Consider the following 23,411-nt stretch of genomic DNA (forward strand, 5'->3'; position numbering starts at 1 on the left):
AACTCTCTAACTTCACTAGCTTTTTCCAGGTGCTATTTTTTAGGTTACAGCAAATACCAAGTGGACTTTTTTTTTTTCCTCCCTCCAGACGAGTGTGTCCTATGAAGGCTTTACCCTTGGTGTAATATGGTAACCACAGTTTACCGCAAACCATAGCAAGGGGATTAACGCTGCTAACTTTCATGTGGTTCCAGAGCCGTTACTATGCTCCTTGGAGAGCTCAACGCCTTTTCGTCTCGCTGCAAAGAGAACAGTGTGTTCAGAGACGTATGAAAGCCCCTCTTCCCCATCAGGATGCTGACAGAGGCCAGTGCATGCTCACAGCGGAGGTCATGCTGAGGGGAGAAAAGCAACTGGAACAGACACCTTCTTCACAGAGAAGTCAGTCATTCACGTTTGCTGTTGTGTACACCTCACTGCAAAAGATTTTGAAGTAGTTCATTTAAAAATAGAGCAGGGAGTCTGCTCTTGAGGCAGAAATAAAATACACATGCTAAGTATAACCTATTCCAGCCTATCAGAAAATAGGGCAAAGAGTAATAGCCCAAAAAACTCTGGGAGAAAGTATGTTTTAGAACAAGAAGGCTATCATACTATACCAATTTTACAAGATTAAGGGTAGTGGCAGCTTTTCATTAATATGGCCAGTCAATATTATTTTCTTTAAATTAGCATTTAACAATTTTTTGATATCTTGAGTTGGCTACTTTATTGTAGACATTTTCTTTTCCTTTTCCTCTGGCACGGACTGCTGAAAAAACAGTGAAAGAATACTATATAAAGGAGAATCTTCAGCCTTTATTAAACTCTCCAGAGTGAGAAGTAATGTACAAACAAAAGGAGTGGCTAAAGAAATGACAGCTGAGAAGAGAGCCCACATTCTCAAAGAAAGGCTGGAACGGGTAGCAGATGACTGAGGGACCCCAGACAGTGCATTTCTTCTCCAAAAAAAAAAAAAAAAAGTAATTTATGCCTAATGAACAGTTCAACCATCACAAACAAGATCAGACAATTTGCCTCCCTGAAGGATACAGAGAAAAGCTGTGTTTATGTTAATTGACTTCCTCTCTTTAATTTTCCATGCAGCTGAATCACTAAGAATCCTCCTACATCCTATGGAGTTCTCACAAACATGAAATAACGGTCAAATCCAGCAACATAAAATGAGCAGATCCAAATAACACGTGTGTGTATGATGCACACCCACACATACATGGGACTTCAAACAAGCATAGCTGAGTATGGTAGTAACTCTCTATAACTCTAAACAGCATTTCCTTATAAAGTCTGAGAACTTTTTCAGAATCAGAATAGGTAAAGCAGAAATGTCTCTGCTACTCAGTAATTTTGGGACAGGAGGGTGTGGGTAGAGAAGAAGGGGGTTTTTCAGTGCAATTTGGTTACAAAGCTTGTTTGCACAGGGCTGTGCTGGCCTCACAGTGACTATTCATAAGAGATCCCCAGAAGAGCTGTAAAGTCTGCCTACAGCCCAGGTGCTATAATTGCTGTCTGTCAAAACAGAGCTGTTTTCTTAGCAAACATTTCAGAATGCCCAATGCTAAGTTGATTAGTTTGGGGGTTTCTGGGGAGGAGTATGAGGATGATGATCGAGGGACAGAGTCAAACTGATGACTTGGAGACAAAACTTTGATTTCATTAAAACGCTCCAGGGAGTGTTTAATTTCTCACTTGAAAGAGAATTCCTGTCCTTCGCCAGAAAGAGAAGCAGGCGATAGGAAAGAATTGTTACCCATAACATCCAAGGTCCCAACGTAAGAAGTGTGAATCAGTTCAAGACCCAAATGGGTTGAAAGGCAAAAAACCCAGCTCCGCTGCTCCTTGAGCGTAGTTCTCAAACAGCGTAACAGTTTCCGTCCTGCAGAGAAGACGACTCCCTGTCGGTGCCCTCTGCATTCACTATTACGAAATCTCCTTCCTGTGGCATTCCTGAGACTTTCCTTGTGTGCAACAGCGTTGAGAACCTCCAGCTTTACCCTAAACTTATTTCGAGCCCAGCTTGTTAGGTGCTTACAATGCGGAAAGACAGACCTGGTTCCCTCAGGTGCTGGCAGCAGCACTGACCACACAGAGCCTATTCAAGCCACCTAATGAGATCATGTGCAGGACTGCAAACAGGCTGAGCCTGTGCAGGTTCCAGACACCTGCGTATGTGAACTCCCTAAAAACCACTTCTCGCACGAAGCCTCACACAGAAATGTCAGGTCTGGGAAAGGGGGATCATGGGCGGAGTTGGCACGAGGGAAAAAGGAAGGAAATTAGGAGCACATAACTGAGCAAGACTTCAGCCATCGCTTGCAATTAAAGAAACTCTTTACAGACCCTTAAAGTGGCAGAAGGCATTAGTTGTGCATTTAGGCCATGACTTACAACTTCCTACCTGCATAGCACGGTTAAGAAAGGCAACGCAGATGGAATTCATCTGCAACCATAGTAGCTTCTTACAGCCCTCCTTAGGAAGCACTTGGTGAAGCAAGTTTATAATGGCCCTTCCTGTACATTATCTGCACTGCTGTGTTTTCCATCAGAAGTCCTTGCTCCTGAACATCCCCAGTATTAAAGCAACTTCATTCGTACTGCTCAGGTTACATCAATGTCAATGCTTACTTGACGTCCCATGGTTTTAGGGGTTTGGAATGCTGCCATAAAAATTCACTCTGAGCGGAAATGTGGCAAATGAGGGCTCAGCCCTTCCTCATTTCTCAGGCAGATTCATTTAAGAAATTTTATAAATAACCTGCGAACATTTAAGATTTTTTTTGGCTTTTCTCAAAGCAGAAATGTTTTCAATTATTATTGTATTTGACAAAGGTTAATTGTGGAGTCTGAAAGCACATATTAAATTTTTTAATTAAAAACAAACTTTTTGTTAAATCCAGGGTAGCATAGGTTCCTACTAGAGCGCATCTCCTTATTTCAGCAATACTTGATACATCTAATGACTACAGAGGACATGACAGTGGGTAATTACAAGGGTAGACCAAATGGTATGGAGAATAAGTGATAACATTTTATGACTATTTAGAAAAAAACCTAAAGAGATAACTAAAACATAAACTGCTTAAACATTTACTGCTTAAACGTAGTCGTTTCAATAAAATTCCAATAATGCAGTGAACTGATTTAACATTTTTTACTATTTTATTTTGTCTCTCTGTCCTCATTGGTTTAACAAACAAACAAAATTCTCAGCTCTTTCTTTCATTTTCTTTCCTTCACAGTTGCGGTTATTTTGTTATCAATTCTTAAAAATTAATGAACTGGAGTAAAAGGTTTGGAGATTAATGCACAGAGCAAGTGTATACTAGCGCAAGTTGTAGGAATGGGAAGTTTCTCTTAATTTTCTGTTAAAAACTATAAATAGTATAATCAAAGAATACATACAGAGAAAACTTCAGATTCTAATACCACTCTCTCATTGATCTCTTTTAGGTTTCCCATCATAGCTTATGCCTAAATCAAATCCCTGAGCCAGCAAATAAAAATTAATCCAAGAAGTCTAATATTTCTCAGGCTGATGAGGGAAGCCAACCTAGACTTGCCAATTCCTGTGCTACTGCTCTTGTAAATAGACCACTGTGGAAAAAATGGTCACCTCCTCTATCATCTACCCTGAGAAATATTAGACTAATATTATTACTAGACTTTTTCAAGCTAATGGTCAGTGTACAGCACTCTGGGAATACACCTGTGAGGCAGACATCATGCCAAAGGCTTTCAGAAAGCTCTCTGGCCCACTTAGAAATGCATTTACGCATGTTATCACTCTCAGCACTGCAATGCCTCAAATCAGGCACTAGCTCCACAAGTAGAATTCACCACCCAGAATTAGGTGCACAAATTCCCTATGCAATGAATGGGGAAAGTCAGGCTCCTCAGGGTGGAATTAATGACAGGCAGCAAAATGGAGGAACACTTTAACTAATTGACAGGAGAGAGATGTAGGACTTGTTTCATTCCTGGCTTTAGGAATTAAAACTATTGCCATGAGAGGATCTATCTGTAAAAGCGTGATCCACAGCCCATAACTGCTCCTTAGGATACGCATCCAAAATACACATTTCTGTACAACTGACTGGATCATCTTCTTTTACAGCATGTATGGGAGAACAGAATGATGAGGGAGGAAGGACACAGAAGTGATGACCCTATCTACAGTAATCTGTTTCTCTTTTTTTTTAATAAACTGACCAGGAACTGTGAAATTTAGTTGAAAACCTTCTTTAGTCTGGGACAATTCAAATCCACACTCTAAAACAGTTGCCTGAGTAACTGGACTATGATGTAGTCTATGATGGGACCCTTTTTTCATTTCCTCTTCAGAAGGAAATCCCTACTGGCAATACTCAAGCAGATTCCTCATTTCATATTAAGCTACTACAAATGGTATTTTACTTTTTATTAATTTGATGGTGCACATACGATCTTTATGTTCTTGCTGTACCAGCCAAACAGAATGTTCTCTTTATAAGAGTAGAAGATAGCTTTGCATTTAAGAATGGTAAAAGAACAGGTGGATTCTGCAGAAATTCTACAAAGTCTCGCTGCACATCCAGGCAAAGGTTTGAAAGTTAGCCCTCTGCACTCTGAAAAGAAATGCATCAGATCTAAGGAACTGCCACTGGAAATCTTCTGTTCCTCAGGGTTATTTTCTAGATTACACTTTGTTATACTGACTAATTCTTAAGGATTAAGCCTTCAGCTTCCCCACTCTGCTTCAAACCATAGTGACCACAATTGCATAACAAGAGCTGTTCCACCCTGCTCCAGAAGGGTCACAAATGGCCTCTGAAATAGCACGTACATGGGTTTGGAATGCTGCGATTGAGCAAATCAAGTACTGATAAAAACTGGAGCCAATACTACTAAAAAATGGGAGACTGAATGGTAGTCAAGTTATCAGCCAGCCTAACTGACTAACAGGCTGATTTCCATTCTAGAATTTGTTTTCCTTCCAGTTATCTTACATACAAATACTCTGCCATTTGAATCGCGGCCCAGTCACACCAATGAAAATGCATCACTTCTGATGCCTTTTATATACAGTTCCATAATCAATCAAAAATACCAGGTGTCATTATTTGCAGTTGCATAATTGGTGATAATACTAACAAGTCTACAATTTAAAATCTACAACCGATGACTGAACTGGCATGGGACCTGAGGAGTCAGCTTTAACACAGCAATGGTGCGGCATGAAATACAGTAATATAGCACAGAAGAAATGTTAATCAGATCAAGAGCTCATATTACATGCTGAGAAGCTACAGTATTCATGATCTGTACATCTCTCGAAAGAAGCAAAGAACGGCCACATAATATGGTTCTGTACGGACACCCTTTGTCTAAATTACAGGTTGGTGCATGAAGACCCATATAAAAAAGGACCATATGAATGATCAAATTAATGTCTTATCACCTAAACGGATGCAACTCACTTAGATTTTTCTGTCTATTCCTATTTTAGTAAGGTCATGAAGTTCAATCCCTTGTCATCACAGGCAACTGTGATAACCAGACAACCATATAATCACTTTTAAAGTGATTATATCACTTATATTATATTTAAAGTGACCATAAAATTCACTCTTCAACCCACTATGGTGATCAGAACACTGTTCCAGAAATGTCACTGGTCTGATGTTTCAGATTAACAGAATTATACCTAGAACCAAATTGTGGCCCATAGTTTCAGTGAGAAAAGATTTTCCGAAGCTTGATGCAAATGATGGAGAGGTTTACAATTCAGAAATGCTCTCCTTGAGTTTCAGTTTATGATTAGGAAGGTTGTTTCTAGTTAAAGTCACATTACACTGCTAGTTGTGGTAGCATCGTATATAAAGAGGGGAACAGCAGGGAGGAGAATTTTTCTTATGAACTTCCTTGAATAGTCTAGATTCATAAACAATAGAGAGGTTAAATTTCCCAGATAGCCCAGAAATCTTAACTGGCCTGTAAATTACAATTCCTACATATGCTTGACAAGTTCCAGTGAAGATTACATAGCTCAAAATGCTGTATATAAGAATCTTAAATACTGCTTGCAGCACTGATAATTTTAAACACTAAAACTGAATGGATCCAGGATTGGGCCCCAGTCAATTCTGTAGCCCTTCTAGTGTCATGTATGTAAATTATTCTCAAACTCAGCAGACAAAAGGACACCTGTGATAATCTTTGCCACTCTAAAGAGGCTTCTTTTAAATACAGCTCACATTGCTTTTTTGCATACAAATAAACAGTAGCAAACAGGATATGATGGGGAAAGTTCACCCCACAAAAAAAAGGTTGAGATGTCTCATTGCTGCAGCCACAAGACAATAAAAGAGATTGGTTGAGACTTTTATAAGTTCTGATGGTCAATCCCACTACTGCTGATTGGCTCATAGGATTTAAATATCTCCATCTCAAGTTTTATAACTTGCCTCTCTAGGGAATTACTAAGCTTTTTTCCAGAGTCTGTTTAGAAGGGAAACCATTCACTTTGGAAAATACAGGACTAATGCCCCTACTCTGGCGGCTCTGGTTTTGGCTTTGCCTCCTCTATTCCCTATCAGACACAACAAGAGTGAATTTGATTGCTTTGAGTCAACAATCCTAATCCATAAAATTCAAACATCAGGACGCCAAGGACCAGACTTCACTCACAAGCATTAACTATGTCAGGCTCTTATTTCCTGAAATTAATGGAAAAATCTGAGGCAAAGTAAGATAAAGTTACAATAAGGAGGAATGCAATCAGTGATTACAGTTGTAGCAAACAGGAATCAGATGGGTATTTCCACTGTCAGGAAACCTAAGGCAAACACCACTTTCAGGTTGGAAAGAATCACTGTGTGATTAAACTGCTTGAAAATTATCTGTAGCCATTTCTGAAGAAGCTCCAAATCTGCTTCCTCCAATCAATTCTTGCTAAGTTTTTATTAACAGCCAGTGTAATTGAAGTGATCTTAACTCCAGCTAACCAGTTAATCTGATCCACTTTGACACTTGATGATATACAGAAGCATTGTATAAAGAGGCATTCTTAAGAGAAACAGGATTAAAGCAATACAACAAAAATCTGTCAATTTGCAATGATATCGCATACCTAACTCCAGAAGAAACAGAATTCTGCTGCTTGTCTTTTCACATAGAAAAACATGATTGCCTCAAACTTCCTCCTTGAACTATGCCACTCATTCCAAATTCATTTTGGTTCAAAGTTGTCTTTCTAACTTCAACACCTCCATGGGTTTACTCCACCTTTTCCAGGAACTCGGTCTCTTTCTATTTCTTAACTTCATATTATTTAGCATGAACTTTTCTTTCACCGCCTGTTGCTGTGACTACTATTCTGTTCCTGCTCCTTTAAACAATCTTATCTTTGCCTACTTTACTAAATATTCTGTCATTGCCTATATCTCAGGTTCTTCTTCTCATTTGTTACATCCCTCTTTTAATACTTTTGGCTTTATTTACATTGACATTAGTTAAGTCAGGTACCAAAAATTGAAATAACAATGTTTTATGATGAATTTTTACATAATCTTTTAAAATCCCTCAGTGTTCTCCAGAACATTGTATTTTCTTTTGTAACTGCAGCCTTTCAGACTTCACTGTTACACTTCTTTCTTAATTGCACTTTTTCTGTTCTGAAGACATCCACCTTGTAGCATAAGGTGTATGCATACATCTGATTGTGTCACTTTGTAGCTTTGGACTGAAGCTTTAATGTTGGCTTTCATCTTTCTATGGGACAGTAACAGCTATTTGCTGTTATTACTGCCACTACTATCACAATCCAAATATCTGGTTTGGTATTTCTAACTTCTTGTTCCTAGTGTATTGTGTGTCTTAGGTCCAGATTCTACTGCTACTAATCCACAAAATATTAATGCAACCCACATATGAGAACACATGAACAAAAGAAATGGCATGTTGGATGAGACCAGTGGTCCATCTAGTGCACTATTCTACCTCTGACAGTAGCATTAGGAAATGCTGTTTACAGAGCACACTGTGTTTTATTTCCTTCATACTCCGCCAGCACCCAGAATTAATGTTATTACAGGGTACAACCCTGTCTAGTTTTTCTAGTAAGCACTTATGGATCTACTGTCCATGAACCTGTGTAAACCCTTCTTGAACCTGCTGGCCATGTCCGTCTCTACAGTATTTCGTGGCTGCAAGTTCCAAAAGCTCACAACTTGCTGCACCACAAAGCGCTCTCTGTTATGTGTTTTAAACCAATCTTTAGATTCACTGAGTGATGCCCACTTCTATTGCAAGGTTTGGTTAATAACAGTGCTGCAGTGAGCTTATTGACAGCTTCCATGAGCCTGTAAACATTGACCCTATTTCCCTCTCACTCAGCCTTTTTGTCTCAAAACTGAAGAGTCACAGCCTCTGTAATCTCTCCTCATAATGTAGCTTCTCTATTTCCTTGATCATTTTAGTTGTCTTCTCTATACCTTCTCTTTGCATTGCCTCCTCCCTTCCATGTGGAGACCAGAAGTGTGACAATACTGAAAATGAGGTTGCCCCAAGGTTTTATACAGCTGCAAAATGACACCCCTGTCTTATTTTTGATAACCTAACTTATATTCTTGTTTTTTGAGCAGATCACTGAGATTCACTTTGCAGATCAGCCATAGACCTGAAACATACTGGTAATGTCATTGAATCCCACTGTGTTCATCCTTGATTTATCCACAAACAATACAGTAACTTAATCAATAGCTGAAAAATACTTTTAGGTAATTTTAATTGCTTTATTGAAAGAAGACAGTTCCATATCCCAAATCCCACTAATAGAATAAATTTCTGTGGCTTCTGCAAAGAGATATAGCTGGAAAACAGCTCTTTCTTCTAACTGCTAGCTTCCTGAAGGAAGAGAGAAAACAACTTCATTTACTCTGTAATATCACTGAGATCTGTGCAACCTTGGCTATATACCTACGCAAAATATAATGACTAGTTAAATACAATATAGAAAGCACTACAGGCTTCACTCATTCAGAAAGATAAAGGACAAATAAGATAGTCACAAAGAATAAAACAACCTTAAGAATTAGGATTAAATTCAACCTGGAATTATTATAGCAAGGACAGAGGTAAAAAAAGGCTGAAGTCCTTGAAATGAGATGCACACCTATCCTATAATTTAAAAAGTTCTCCTTTATCCATACAATCACTTCAATTTTCATTTGGTCAAGTTTAATAGCTGTATGCCTGACTGCATAAAAAGATCAGCTATAGAATCTAATGGTTAAAATAACATAGGTTAATCTGAAGTAGCTCTTTCTACTGACAACACTCTAATAAAACTTTGATGCGTACCTTGAACACGATCTTTTTTAGCCACTTCATGCTACTGAACAATGGGAAATACAGCATGAAATGGAGGGTCATTGCACAGCAAAGATCATTTCAGCTAAAAATGTAAAAAGCTCATCTTCACATCAGCCCTCCATTTAGCAAAAGCATACAGCCTCTTCACAGTAGCCCTGTCCTCCTATACAAGTTTTCAACACCTGTGCAAGAGTCAATGTCCAAGGTTATAAATTCCCTTCCGCTGCAGCAAGAATACATTCTTTTTCCTTCAGCAAGTGGTTCATTACTACACTAACGAGCACTGTTATACTGTCATAACTTCCCCTATAAATAGATTTAAAAAAGGATTGACATTTATGTGCTCAAACACTAGCTTATATGCATATTTTTTAATCAGAGAAGGTAAAGTCTTGTTGGAAGTAAAAGTGCAAATTCACTTTCTAAAGGTGTTTTTTAAAACTGTAGATAAATTTTTAATTATGAATCTGGGCTCAAAAGTGGGCTTGCTCAACTTTTCAGGCTGGAGGAGAAACAGACCAGTTTTTATGAAAAGGCTTTGATTGCATTCATAGATATCATGGAATATGAACAAATGAAACAACTCTCACCACGCACCACACTACAGAAAGAAAACTGCAGTGGACTAAGCAAGATTTAGTTGAGCCAGTAGGAAAGAATGGGGGCACTTGCTCTCTGAAATGAAACTCCCTTGAAGCCATCAGCCACAGTAGGGAAGTGCACTCAGTAAGTTTACTTTCTATACACTGTAAGTATTCAGCAAGCAAAAATTATTCTTTCTTTAAAAGCTCCTTCACCCAGCACCTCTGCCATATATACCAAAAATAAGTGTAAAAAAATTAGCTTCATTTCTAATATGATACAAAAGATAGAACAATCAACTTTTACATCTCAACAGTATTCCTCTTTTTGCCAAAACCCTTTTCATACTGTCTTTTTTTTTTTTTTCCCTACTTGCCACTCAGCCAAAAGCAAGTGATTTTGGCTCTACGCCATTACTATAATCAGTGATACCAAGAAACTTAATCATGATGGCAGCAATGTCAGTAAAATCCTTGAAGAAGCCAAGGAATTTATGTACAGGCTTATTCAAAAGGAAATGTTCCCTATACAGAAGTGCTTCTCTTTAGCTCTCCTGTTACGGTCACACACAATTCCATGAAACATGCTCTCACGCTATTCACATACTTTCTGTGGACGAACAGCCACCTTGGCTTCTGAGGACAATATTCCAGAGGGAAAGAAACATTCATTAAGTAACAGTAAATAACTACGGCAGACTGGAATGGTTACTGGGCAAGATCAGCAATTCTGACCAACCCTTCCTCATGAGTATAGTTAACAAAAAAGGGAAAAAGGAAAATAAAAAGAGTGAGTGAAAAATGATTTCTGGGCAGATAATTACTTGGCATTTTCTAACCCATAATCAAGTTTAAAAACAGCACACTCTGGTTTCCTTGAGAGATGTCATGGGAAGCTTAATGTGAAGGGGCTGTGAAAGTCTGGCAATATTCATCAATATAAACTCCTACCTAGAACACCAAGAAATACTTCTAATCAAGAGACATTTCTTTTTCTATTTATTTTTTTATTATAATATGTAGCTCTCCTAACTCTCCCAAGAGTTAGAAGACCTTACCTGTGTGCTGTAAACCCAAAAATATGGAAAAGAGAACAAGAGATTAGATAGGAGACAAAGCTGATTGCCTTGGTGTCCAAGTCACATAAGGAATCTGGAGACAAATTCTGACTTTTCTATGCAGTGGCTTCAGTTTCCTGAGTTTGCTTCCCCACAGACCTTCGATAAGGAGAGAGGAAGGAGAAGACAAAGCTCATATAGATGATGTGAGCAAGAGGACATCAGTATCATTCTGAAGTCCACACAAGGAGCCATTTTCCTAGGGCAAACATTTCTATTGTGTTGTATATATCAAAATGGTTTATGTTTTAGGCATAAATAACAGGCACAAATGATGAATGAGTGAAGAGTCATTAGTGCTGCTTTATTTCAAATTATATGTCCTTACTATTTAATTATGGAACAGGTGAGAAAATTGTAATTCTGTTCAAATGAGAATGTTTGAGCACGGTGCTCTAAATCAAAATGGGAGAAATGTTGCCAATACTGATTGATTAAAAAAAAAATCCTTTTCTGTGACAAACTCAGGAGTGTCATTGGATAGCCTTTCATTCATTCTTTTAGAAGAAAAAGATGATTAAAGAAATAGCGTGGCCAAAAATTATTAGCAACTCTACCCAACACCACTGTTGGTATTATTTGAGGGAGGCTCTTGAGAAAGAGTTGCAAGTGGACAGACTACTTTTTGGGATTCATTAGTGGGCAATTGTGAACAACATCTCATTCTATCCTACATGGGGGAGCTTTTGAACAAGAAAAGAAATCCAAAATCAAAAGAATGAAATAACAGATGCACTCATTATTATTTAAATTTGTTTGAAAAGTACGAAATACAGTCATCACTTGCATAAAACAGACTGTTATATCTAGTCATAAATCCAAATCCATTATACTAGCTCTCTGCTACCTTCCTCCAAGTATATTAGTTCAAAGACAATTTCTTCCTCTTCTGAATCGCAACATGCAGGTTACAAATGAGGCATCATGAAAAGAGGGATTCCTTCAGTAGTGATGAACATTGTTAGAGCACTGACCGTAATCCATATGAGAACATTGGTACAGCGAACACAATAGAATAGCTCACCAGTTAAGAAAGGACAGGTCTAATCTCAAAGTAATTCATTTCTTCAACTGTATAAGCAAGACTATTTGCGTCCATATTTTTGCTAACATTGGTAAAGTTCTCTATGAACAAGGCTGATAAAGTAAGCATTTCTAAAATTCCTGAATTTCTTCCTGTGACTGGAGTGGCACATAGAGAAAACAGATGAATTGCATTAAAATATTTGTTTTAATCTGTCTGCTATCAAAAAAATATCAAATAAGGCCTTTAAATGTTTCCCTTCAGCGCCAGCACCCTCCCACACCACAAATCCATCCATTAGAGTTATTGTCTATTTTCAGGGTTGGAGTTGCTTATTTTTATTTTTTTGGACTGGTTTGTACCTACAAAGCGTTACGTGTGTTAGTGTAATTTACACGTGCAATCCCATGAGTGCAGACATTGTTATAGTCACACAGACATGTTTACACAAAGATAGCTCAAGCCTACAGATTTAGGAAAAGAAGCTACATCAATGTAAGTCACGTCTATAATGACAAAATTGCATTCAGTCTAAGGGTTGTACTAATGATTGTGCTGAGTTAGCCCTTTCTGTTGGGGCAGAAGAGGTGGAGTAGGGGAAGAAACACCTTTAACCATAATAGTTAAAGTGCTATAAAAAAATCTGTGCGTGCAGCCCAGGTCTTATAAGGAAATGTTCTTAAACATTTATTTCATGAAACACAAGGTTTCAATCAACAGCCACTGGAGACTCTGGGGTCATGATCTTCCCCGTGCTCAACCCCCTCAATCTTCTGTGTAGAGGTCAGAGAGGTTTACCCTCAAAGAATGAATTTGCCTTCCAAACACTTTGACTACGGAATAAACAGTTTCTAAGTCAGCTTGCAAAACTCTTAGCATTGTTTTCTCAGAAATATACAAATCCTGATGCAGCATACTAAGAGATTTCATATTCGTACTCTCTGTGGACTCTTTACAAATTAAGGGCCTGTAAAATCTTGAGTCTTTATTAAGTCTGTCAGCAACAAGTAAGTTGAGAAGAACACCATATGTTAACTTTAGAAGTCCATTGGGCGCATACATGGTATTCTTCAGCTATCCCACAGGCTTACAGTGCTTCTGACATCTTGATAGGTTAGTTTATCCATACCATGCTAATGAATACGTATTATGAATGCTCATGCCTGGCATCAGCTGGACTTGCATCAAAACTGAAATATCATGAGGCTGCTGAAATATGCTCTGATGGGTGACAGAGGTTTGAAGAAGAAGTAGAAGTAATAACACTTTGTAGCACCTAAAGCAACAAGGGAAAACACAAAATGATGCCTTTAAGACGTATTTGCAAATCCTGATTTGAATACTTTAGGGATTAAATGTTAAGATTAAGAAATGCTAGTAAATGCCACTTGGTCAAAACTAAAATGGAAGAGTTCTCTTCAGCAGAACTTCATGTGGTATTTTAAAAGAAGTTATGTCTTATTTTTCATTTGATAAAACATTCCAGCCCCGTTTCCACCATTGCTTCTATTTGATTGGGCTGTCTGGTGCCTAAACCCTACAGAGCTGCCATGCTGCAAGTAACGTGATATATTCTTTAGTATCCACTGGTGATAAGTTACATTAATGAAAATCATCTGCAAAAGTATACCTGTTAATTTTGCTTTAGATGGATTCCATTAAAAAGTGCAAATCTTGGCAGGAACTGGGGTGAGACTTGCCCACTGTCTGGGTCCCTTTCCCACCTAGCCAACAGGGCAGACTTTTTAGTTCATTATCACCTCATCAGTGTTCCTGTCAGCTGCCAACAGTGAGGAAAGACTAAACCACTCACTAATTCCTGGCCTTTCTGACTCCACTGACACAGCAGTAAATCCAGAACAGATGGACCCTCTTTAACCCTCTCAATCCAATCACCTAGTTCAATCAGTCTAATCAAGCCACTCAACTCAGAAGGAGGAATAACTGACAGCTGCATGATGACTGAGGGACTGAATTGTTGCAACTCAGATCCAGAACAGAAAACACCATTTTATCTCCATTACATTATTGCTATGGGAGGCAGCTGGCCAAAGGCACCAGGCCCGTTAGGTAAGGCACAGGGACAGACCTGGTGAAGAAGAGAAAGCAGTAGAGGAATGGATTATAAGAATGGGAAGATTATTAAACATTAAGATCTCATCACACAAAATCATTATATGAGTTATGAATGAAGACCAGAAGGCATTTACTCAAAGTAAGGGCTTTTTTGTTTTGTAAGCGAAGTTGCAGTTCAAGCCAATCTAACAGCTTAAGCTCGCAGTCTTTTCTTTCCACAGACCACAAGACATAAGTTTCCAAACTTTCCTTGTGTTGTCTGGGGCTTATCTGACCATGGATTGCCATTTCGGTGCACTATGCCAGCAGAAAACTATCTTCACAAAAATGTGGACATTTTTTCGCTAGGTTAGTGATCTGAATTAGTTCTGTTTAAGGGAGGAACGAGGAGGGGGGAGAAGGACCAGATGGCTCCACAGTTTCTAATGTGCCCTAGAACGTGTTTTTAGTCTTTGCCTGTATACCAGAGAGCACAGCTCCATTGACACAGTAAGGTACAATGAGAAATTATATGTAAAGTTTAAAATGCTTCTAAAAGGGGGTTTTACTGAATCATAACATCAAGAAGAATTCTTCTGTTTATTTTCTTTGCCATATACTTCAACAAGGCCTAAACAACTGCGTGGGGAGAACATGGCAAACTCGAATACTTTGAGAGAGAGTTTTTTTTTTTTTTAAAGATTCTCTGTATGATTTTATTTTCCTTGACCTAATGCAGAAGGTATTAATAAAGAAACAGTATTATAATACTGGGGCACCTCAAAGAGTTCTACATATAATAAAGACTTAAAGAAAACTTTCACAGAATTCATATGAGACAAGGTAGTGTAATCTTCAGCTCAGAGCTCAGAAACTGTTAAGTGATTCGGCTAAGGTCAAATTGTATGTCAGTCATGGCATTCTGGAGCGTCTTATTTATAAAAAATAAGAAAGGACAATGAGGAACTAGTTCAAAGAGCAGTAAAAAAATGATAATGTATTTGTAAAACCAAAGTCTAAGTTTGGGAAAAAATCAGAAGCAAGTTTGGTCATGCACCAGGCCATGTCTTTACTGATTGATAAGCATGCAGCATTTGATACAGCTGACCAGAGACATGCTGGGTCAGCTCTATCTGACAGCTCTGAATACAGATAAGAGTATGGCATAAGTTAGAAGCAACAACATGGTTTAATTATCCTTCTGTAGATCACACTGCTTTTTAACCTCAGAAGTCTTACATATGTGACTTTTGTACTTTTTCAACATGCACATGAAATCATGATGTGAGGAACAAGATAATAAAGGAGAAGAAAAACTGAAGAGTCAGTTAGCATCTTGCCCTGTATCATGTAAATATTAGATATGAACAATATTATCTCCTGTTTATCTAAGGGCCTAACTGAAACCAGTTTCCTGAATCCAGGAGAGGCTGATGAACATGATACAAAAATGAATTTCAGCACTTCTAGATACACTAGTCTTAATTAAAGAATATGAACACCATTTTGTCTCTGTATCTCTGATAAGGAAATTGTGCCCCTCTCTTTGAATTTGGATTTTTCAATCATGAGCCATGCATTCCTGACTTCTAGACTAAATCACTGTAAGTTTTTGAATTTAACTATATAATCACAACTGCAATAGTTGTTAGAAGATGATAAATCATAACACTCCATGTATTCACTAATGCAACGTGCTTAGGGCATATCTTCATTCCTAAAACTGGCCTTCTACATATCATTTGTTAAAATTCAAAATTCTGCTCCTTATCTTTAAAAGTCTTCCATAGCACTAACAAAGATTTCCAGTATTACAGTGTTCTTCTGGAATAGTGGAACAGTCAGCCTTGTGTGAGAAGGAGAAAGACTTGTCTTTGTTTTTTGTCTTTTTGATTGTTACTGTAGTGATATTTAAGAAAACATTAGTTTTGAATGAGTTTTTCTGTAGTTATCAAGCTATGTCATATCCTTAATGGTAGTCTGGGAGTGAGTTCTAGTTTCACTGACCAATTGCTGAAATAAAGACGAGTTTCTTGTAACTGTGAAATAGAGTGGGAGAATATTTGTGTGTTTTTAATGTTGTAATTCTGTGAAGCACATAGATGCACTGTCATAAACAACAAAAATCTTGATAATGTTGAATTTTAATTTTGAAAAGAAGACAGAGCAAGAATATCTAGCAAGTATGCAACAATATTATGATGAAACCAGGGATCTAATGTTCTTTGTCCCAAATAATAAACTTAAATTGCATAAAATAAAATAAAATTAAAAAAAGTAACATACAGTTAAATCATTGAAAGAGCTATCAAATATATTGTCGAATCATCCTCAAAGTGGGAGGTGAAAGTTAGTCAGCTACTAGCAATGTTTTAGGAACAAATTACTCTTCCACAACTCCATGGGAAAAAAATCCATTAAAAAGACTTGTTCAGCCTCAGTGATTAGGACTGACCTATGGTGTGGAAGTGGCTACAAGTGTTTTGGGAATAATCACCCCAAAGCTTTTAGGAAAGTATGTGATCTGAAGTATCATCAGAACAACAACTCCTACTTTCCATGAGCCGGGGCACTGTGTTTCTGAATAAGAAATGGAGGACCCTAACTGAGAACTCGCCTCCTTAGAGGTGCCAAAAGAGATGAGGGAAGTTCAGCTGAAACTCTGAGGTCCTGCAGCACTGAATACAATTATGATGTCAAATTTGGGGAAGTCAATACATCTGCCATTACTCCAAGATGACCTCTGTTAGTGCTGAGAAGCTGTCTGACGAGAGTGCAGTCTAGTCTCTCTAACTGATGCTGATGGGGATGATTCAGCTGTTTCTGGTGCATGTTTTGGGATTCAGTTGCCTAAACAAAGGTATCAAATGCCATATGAGCTGTCCTAGGATAACTGAGACATTCAAGAGGCCAGCCATGTGACACAGAACGTATGGAAGATCTATGCCTTTCTGAAGCGGCATTTGGAGGTCCAGTGGGATATCCCAGCGCATCTGAAATGGCAGTACACTCCTGCGCTCAGACAACTGAATCCCTAGATTTTGAAGGCCAACCAAAGAAAGAAGAGAAAGTGAAGACCTGAGGAACAGAAAAGATGGCGAACAACCTAGGTGTGTACCTCTTGGTCTCTGTCAGAACAATTTTTTATCATGAACAAGAAAACTAATTTTAATATTTCCCTTTAAAAATACTTCAATATTGCCCTTTATTCATTTGCAATGGAATATAAACTGGATTTGTGGCAAAAAAAATCTCACTTCCTTGTAAATGAAATCTAATATCAGAGCGCAAATGGCCTTTTGGTTGTTTGGTGTCTTGAGTGCGGTCTGGAAACCACTCCACTACAAGCAACCCAAACAATTTTTCACAAGTCATTTAATTTTTCTGTGCTGAGTTTTCCTTATCTATAATTAAGAATAATACCTATTTTTCAGAGGGGTATTCTGAGAATTAATATGGTGTTTTTAAAGGCTTTAAGATTCTCAGATGGAAAGTGCTATGCAATGTGAAGTATAATCAGAATTGAATGGTATAATTTAAAATTATAAAAGGCCAGATAATTAAGAAAAAAAACACACTTCTATTCCTAGAAGTATTTTGCGGTCATGAGGAGAGAAGTTATCATACCCCATTTGGGTTGGCAAACTCATCTTGCTCACTAAAGGTGCAGGCATGTATTTCTGTGTCACAGTAGGCTGCCCTTGAGTTCAGCTGGAAGAGCTGAGAAGCTGGTAATGACATAGTTCCATTAGACTCTCCTAATTCTTACCTTGAAGCAAAAACACACATGTACAACATAAACTAGAAAAATGTGCAAATGCAGTTCACGAATTGCAAAGAGGAACGTGATTTTTTTGTTTCTTCAGTTAATATTTTTAAAAGCTCTAACACTTCTAGAGTTGAAATGATCACACAAAAGTAGGACAGATCTGAAATAGATTCCATTTAAAGTTGACACCATTTAAAAAATGCCAGCATTTGTTGTTAGATGCTAAGATCTCCAATGGTGAAGTCAAATTTACTGATTGAAAGCAGGAAGAACTTAATTATGTAATAAGTACATTATTAATTCTACTAGTAGGACTAGTATCTGGGATCTGGAATGGAAGGACAGTTTTGTAACTTGATCACCTACTTAACCAGTCTGTTAGACAGGTAAAAAAAAAAAATTACTCTTTTTTTGTGCTACAGAAATTGACTAAGTGCAGAGAGACAGCAGAATTGTGTAAGTGAAACTTTCTGGTGAATAGAACTAGCTAAGAATTTTATACAATTAGGCTGAACTTGAAATATTTTACCTACTGCTGTCTTCTAACAGTGATGGCACACGCTTCACAAGAGAGACAAAATCTGAGGTGTAGATTGGGCTGGGTATTAAGGAGGAGAAGAAGAAAGGGAACCAAGAATTGCTAAGCAGTAGCATTTTAAAAAAATGTTGGTAGTTCACTGCCAACAGTTGAGTACAGCTGCACTTTTCAAATCAAGTTCTTGTACGACAACTGGCAACACTCAGTGCGCTCTGAGTATTATCTAGAGAAAACAAAAAATGTCTCTGTGTCCAAATTATATGTCAACTTATTTTGTAATCTTCTTGCAAACCTGGCACTTAATAAAAAGACTACTGAAAAGAAAATTCCTAGAATCTCAGAATGGGTACCCCCCAACCTGCATCTACGGTACACACAGTCAGTGAAAGACATTGAGACTGTAAAATGCTTCTAAAGCAGAGGTATTAAAGAAATTAAATAGCACTGGTCTCCTAGAATTAATCTTCATCTTAGAAGGAAAGGATTCTTTAAGAAATTAGGGCTTGGATTCAAAGCCTGATTAAAAATATCATAGCATTGGCAAAGCACCTAAACTTATGGGGGAAGAAAGTGGCAGAGTGGTTGAGAAGTAAGAGGAAAAGAGAAGAGGGAAGAAAAAGGAAAATCATAAAGAAAAAAAAAAAGGAAATGTAGAGGAAGAATGAAAAAAAGAAGAGAAAATGGCATTTTTCTTCCCTTCTCGTTAGACTATACTGTGTTCTAGAGTTCAGGTAGTCTGTATTTGAAATACTGACCTTGTTACAAAGACAAAGGATTTCCTTGGGAATACAGTCACTGAAAAAGATACATTTTTGTCCTTTACAGCACATTTTCTAGACCAGCAGTATCAGTATATAGAACGGGTATGAGAGCTTATCCTGACAAGAAACTTCTGAAGCAAAACTTCTGCTGACTAGGGTGCATCTGCTTCAAAAATCAAATGACTTTGCAGTGGAAACAGGGTGTGGAACAACTCTGGAAGAACAGTTGTGAGTTTTATTCCATACCTTGTACTATAATCTGACAATTATTAAACAGGTATTCCTACATTGCAAATATGTCAAATGATTATTAAATTATACATCTGCCAGGAAACTTTTCAGAATCTACAGGAAATTGATTATACTCATTTATAAAATAAAAATGACACATGCTCTAGACAGGTCACATGAAATACAAGTGATGCATGCACATTGCACACACATGAGTTTCTGTACCAGGAAAAAATAGAACAGCAACTGGTTAGGCTAAAGGTACACTAAAAAGTATGCCTTTCACTGTTAGGACTCACTGGTGTGAATTAAGCATATCTTATTGTACTTTTTATATACTAATTCCATACGTTATTTTTATATCAGTTAGTAAAATAGAAAAAGAAATGAGAATGGAGATCTATGAAAACACAATGTGTCTCCCATCTAAGGGAACAAAGCTTCTTGTTATTTATATCACTGAGATGAAAACCAGATTGCTACTCAGTGCGATTTCTGTCCTTCTAAAACTATACTTTTATTAAAGGTCTACAGACTCTGTTTCAGAAACAGGTAACAAAGGAAGAATTTCATACACTTGGTTATATTTAAGTTGCCTTGAGAGCATATTTGTCCATAAAATGGAACAAGACATTTAATTCAGCCTTTGTATAAATAGGGAGTAACTGCACTTAGGGCAACGGAGATATATCCATATACATCACAAAATCATTTGGAGCACTGTATCTCCCCAGAATTGGGCACAAAAACTATAAAGGAATGTGTTTTTTCAGCTAGGGTCTTTCTAGGCATCACTGACTGTACTTTTCAACTTTGCACACAGAGGAAGTGTTACTTCCACGCTCCATGTAGTTAAGGAGGCAAAAGTTACAGCAGTTGAGACTACTGGAGTGAAGCCTTGGTGTGAGGCTGCTTGAAGTGGCCGTGTATGACTATTTAGCTACTTGATTAACACTGACTTTAGTCCACAGGCTCCTTCTGTTTGGGCCAAATATAATGCTGGCACATTCTGCAGTTCAGCACCAGACACACTTTTCATTTTCCAAGAGTTTACTTGCATTTCTGTGTAAGTGCTGGTTCCTTTTGGCTTCAAAGGCAGCTTCACCTGCATGGTTTCATTTTTCTGTTTGACACCTTGCTGTTGATTTTCCCTTACTGCACAAAAGAACCTGCTCCAGTGCCTCTCTCACAACCACCTCTTTGTAGTAAATGAAAGCCTTAATGATTGTATTTTGATTGTAGACTTGATTAATTTTGACTTTGTTTAATTTGCGACCTTTGCTGAAATCTTGAGGGCTGGGAATTGGAGAGCACACTGTACCACTGTACTTTGGACACTGCAGGTATGCCAATTTGTTTCATGCCTCATTTGTCACAAAACCTATGAAATTGTAGTCAAAAGTCATCTCCATATTTTTCAAGGCAAGGCAAAAATGGATTTATTTTTGTTTCAAATTAACATCTTGCTAAATTCATCTAGTTTTTCAAACTCCAAACCAAAGCCCTCACTGACAATGACAATCTAGCAAACAAGACAAATTGGAAATCAGCTTAGTGAAAGAGAACACATTGCCTCTCTCCAAATACAGTACTGAAATGGTAAGGTAAGCATATGCAATTTTATGTATAGACATTTAGTACAGAGAAAGATGAAGATGTAGAAAGGGTCTGTGTAGAAACATGTCAGGAGAAAAAAATAAAAATGAAGATGTATTAATCTTACTTGCACAGTATTTTCTACTAAGCATTTGTCTCTTAATATAGACTCCCTACAAACCCACTACCCTAAGATTTTAATCTGAAATTCTGTAGCCACAGGTGAACAAATCACTATGTTTTTGGTTTCAGTTTACTCATTTGTGGAACAATGATAATATTTCTCTCTTTTATAAAATGGAAGACTTTCACATTGAAGATCCTTAAATGAAAACAATTCAACTGCAAAATATTATTAATAGTTATGTTGAATAGTTATGTTGTTTGAAGAAAATGTGGCTAGTTAAGGCCATAAAAGCTTTCTCCAAATATCAGCATGAAGAATACACGAAATGGGATAGATATGCGTGAAATTTCTCTTTAGAAATTGAATCTACAAGCCACAGTCTCTGTTAAAGAGAGAACCAAGCCCACAGAATAATACATAAAATAAGCACACATGTATAATACATATATTTTTGCAAGATACATTTTTTGGTCTTACAGACATTAATTCAGGGAAGTATATAATCTGTGCTAAAGAATCACAAGAACTGCAAGATAACACACTGAAAGCACATCCAACTGTATCTAAGCTATTCCTGGTAAGTTGATGTTATTTGTCTGTAAAAGCCTCCAGAGAACAGTATTCTACAGGTTCCCTAGATGCTCTCTTCACTTTACTGAGATAATTTTGAATTCTCATCTTGTTCTCCGAAGTGCCTGAATACCCACCTTGGCATTCTCTGGCAATGCATATCCTTTGGGTCATCAGCCACATTGTGAACGAAAATTTTGAACAGTAGCAGACTTGCAAGAGACCTCTAAGGAAACCATGCAAGACGGCTTTCCATTTTGACAATCAACTACTATTTATTCTTTTCCAAATACCTGTTTATTCTCTTTATAGTAGTTCATACAGGAATATAATCCCTAGCTTGATGATGAGACAGTTCTGTGAGACAATGACATATATCCTCTTGAGATCAAAATATATCATATCTACTGCTTTACCACAACTACTACTTGGAATATGGGGACACATAGTTGATTTGTCATGATTTAGTCTCAACAAATTCAGGTTATCTGTTTCTTAACACTTTACTATTTTCTGAGCATTTACAAACAGTATTTTTGATTAATTACTCCAACAACTTTTAAGGAACTGAAGGCAGGTTGGCGAAACACTTGGCTGCTCAAAGCTACATGCACCAGTCATCTTTTCAAAGTTAGTCAACTTAAAAAAGAATGAAGTAAAAAAAGTGAGGGTGGGAACAGTATCATTGGCTTTAAAGCTTTATACATGACATTAAACTAAATGATTAAACTAGCTGATTCCTAGATTAAATAGTGGATACCAGTTCGATCATTTAGTTTAACCTCATGTATAAAACTTGATTCCTTGATTATATAGTGGAAATAGAGTGGCTCAAAAATTTGTATCAGTTTTGTTTAAATCAACCGAAATGCTTTCTTAACATCATTTTTAAAGAGAATAAAGCTGGGAAGTGCCAGTGGATTGAAAAGGAACTATTTATTTATAGATAGCTATAGCCATATCTGTTTAGATCTGTCAAAGATGACATTATGTCAAATTGTGTTTCAGTCTTCCCTGCAATCCTTATATGTACTAGTGACTACTATGAAAGATAGTTCTCTCTGTCCCATAATCTGCATAAACTATAATGCTACACACTGGATTGGGGGAGAAGTGACTCAAAAACAATAATAGTAAAATAAAGTAAATAGTAAATAGTAAAATAAACTTTAAGGAAAGACACTTTTAGCATGCTTAGTGTCTACTCTTAGGATTTCTAAATAAACAGTTCTGATCAATTTTCATGTTCTTAGCTCCTGCATATGTATGCACTTGCACTGCACATAAGATATCACCAGATAAACTAGCCAGCTCCCAAACCCTCTCACTACAGAGAGAAATAAAACACTTCCTGAGCTTTATCAGAAATTGCATAGCCTTGCAGATGATGTTTTTTATTTTGTCTAAATGAACTCAAAAGTATCTTTTGGGAAAGGAGGAAAAACAAAAAGATTTATTGAAGATTCCCTTACAGAATAAAGCCAAAGATTGTAGCAACTCCTAACAATTTGAATCTTTTATCCAATTTTTCTTATATAATTCCCACTTGTTGTTAGTTTGCCCTCCAGGACTGTAGGGAACCAATTACTTGGTTTGGAGGTTATTTCTTAATTAAAGCAAATTGACCCAACTCCTCTGGAAAAAGGAAACTTCTGATCAACTCCAGAACATCTTATGAAGCTAGGCTCTG

The 23,411-nt window shown here is 37.3% G+C and overlaps 1 protein-coding gene across 8 annotated transcripts in view; it reads right to left on the minus strand.

Annotated features, from left to right (window-relative positions):
- ERC1 (ELKS/RAB6-interacting/CAST family member 1) overlaps positions 1 to 23,411 on the minus strand; it is a 312,721-nt gene that overhangs the window by 78,627 nt on the left and 210,683 nt on the right. The window contains exon 17 of one of the 8 annotated variants that reach the window (XM_067307238.1): positions 11,091 to 11,149. The exons of 6 other annotated variants lie outside the window; for them this stretch is intronic. In XM_067307238.1, the coding sequence (XP_067163339.1) occupies positions 11,107 to 11,149 (43 nt within the window). In that variant the 3' untranslated portion in view covers positions 11,091 to 11,106. Of the gene's footprint in view, positions 1 to 11,090; positions 11,150 to 13,171; positions 13,351 to 23,411 lie in introns of those variants that run through there. One more of the 8 variants, XM_067307223.1, reaches the window with a different exon arrangement.

Source organism: Apteryx mantelli, chromosome 1 (assembly GCF_036417845.1).
Source record: "Apteryx mantelli isolate bAptMan1 chromosome 1, bAptMan1.hap1, whole genome shotgun sequence".
Taxonomy (NCBI): Eukaryota; Metazoa; Chordata; class Aves; order Apterygiformes; family Apterygidae; genus Apteryx; species Apteryx mantelli.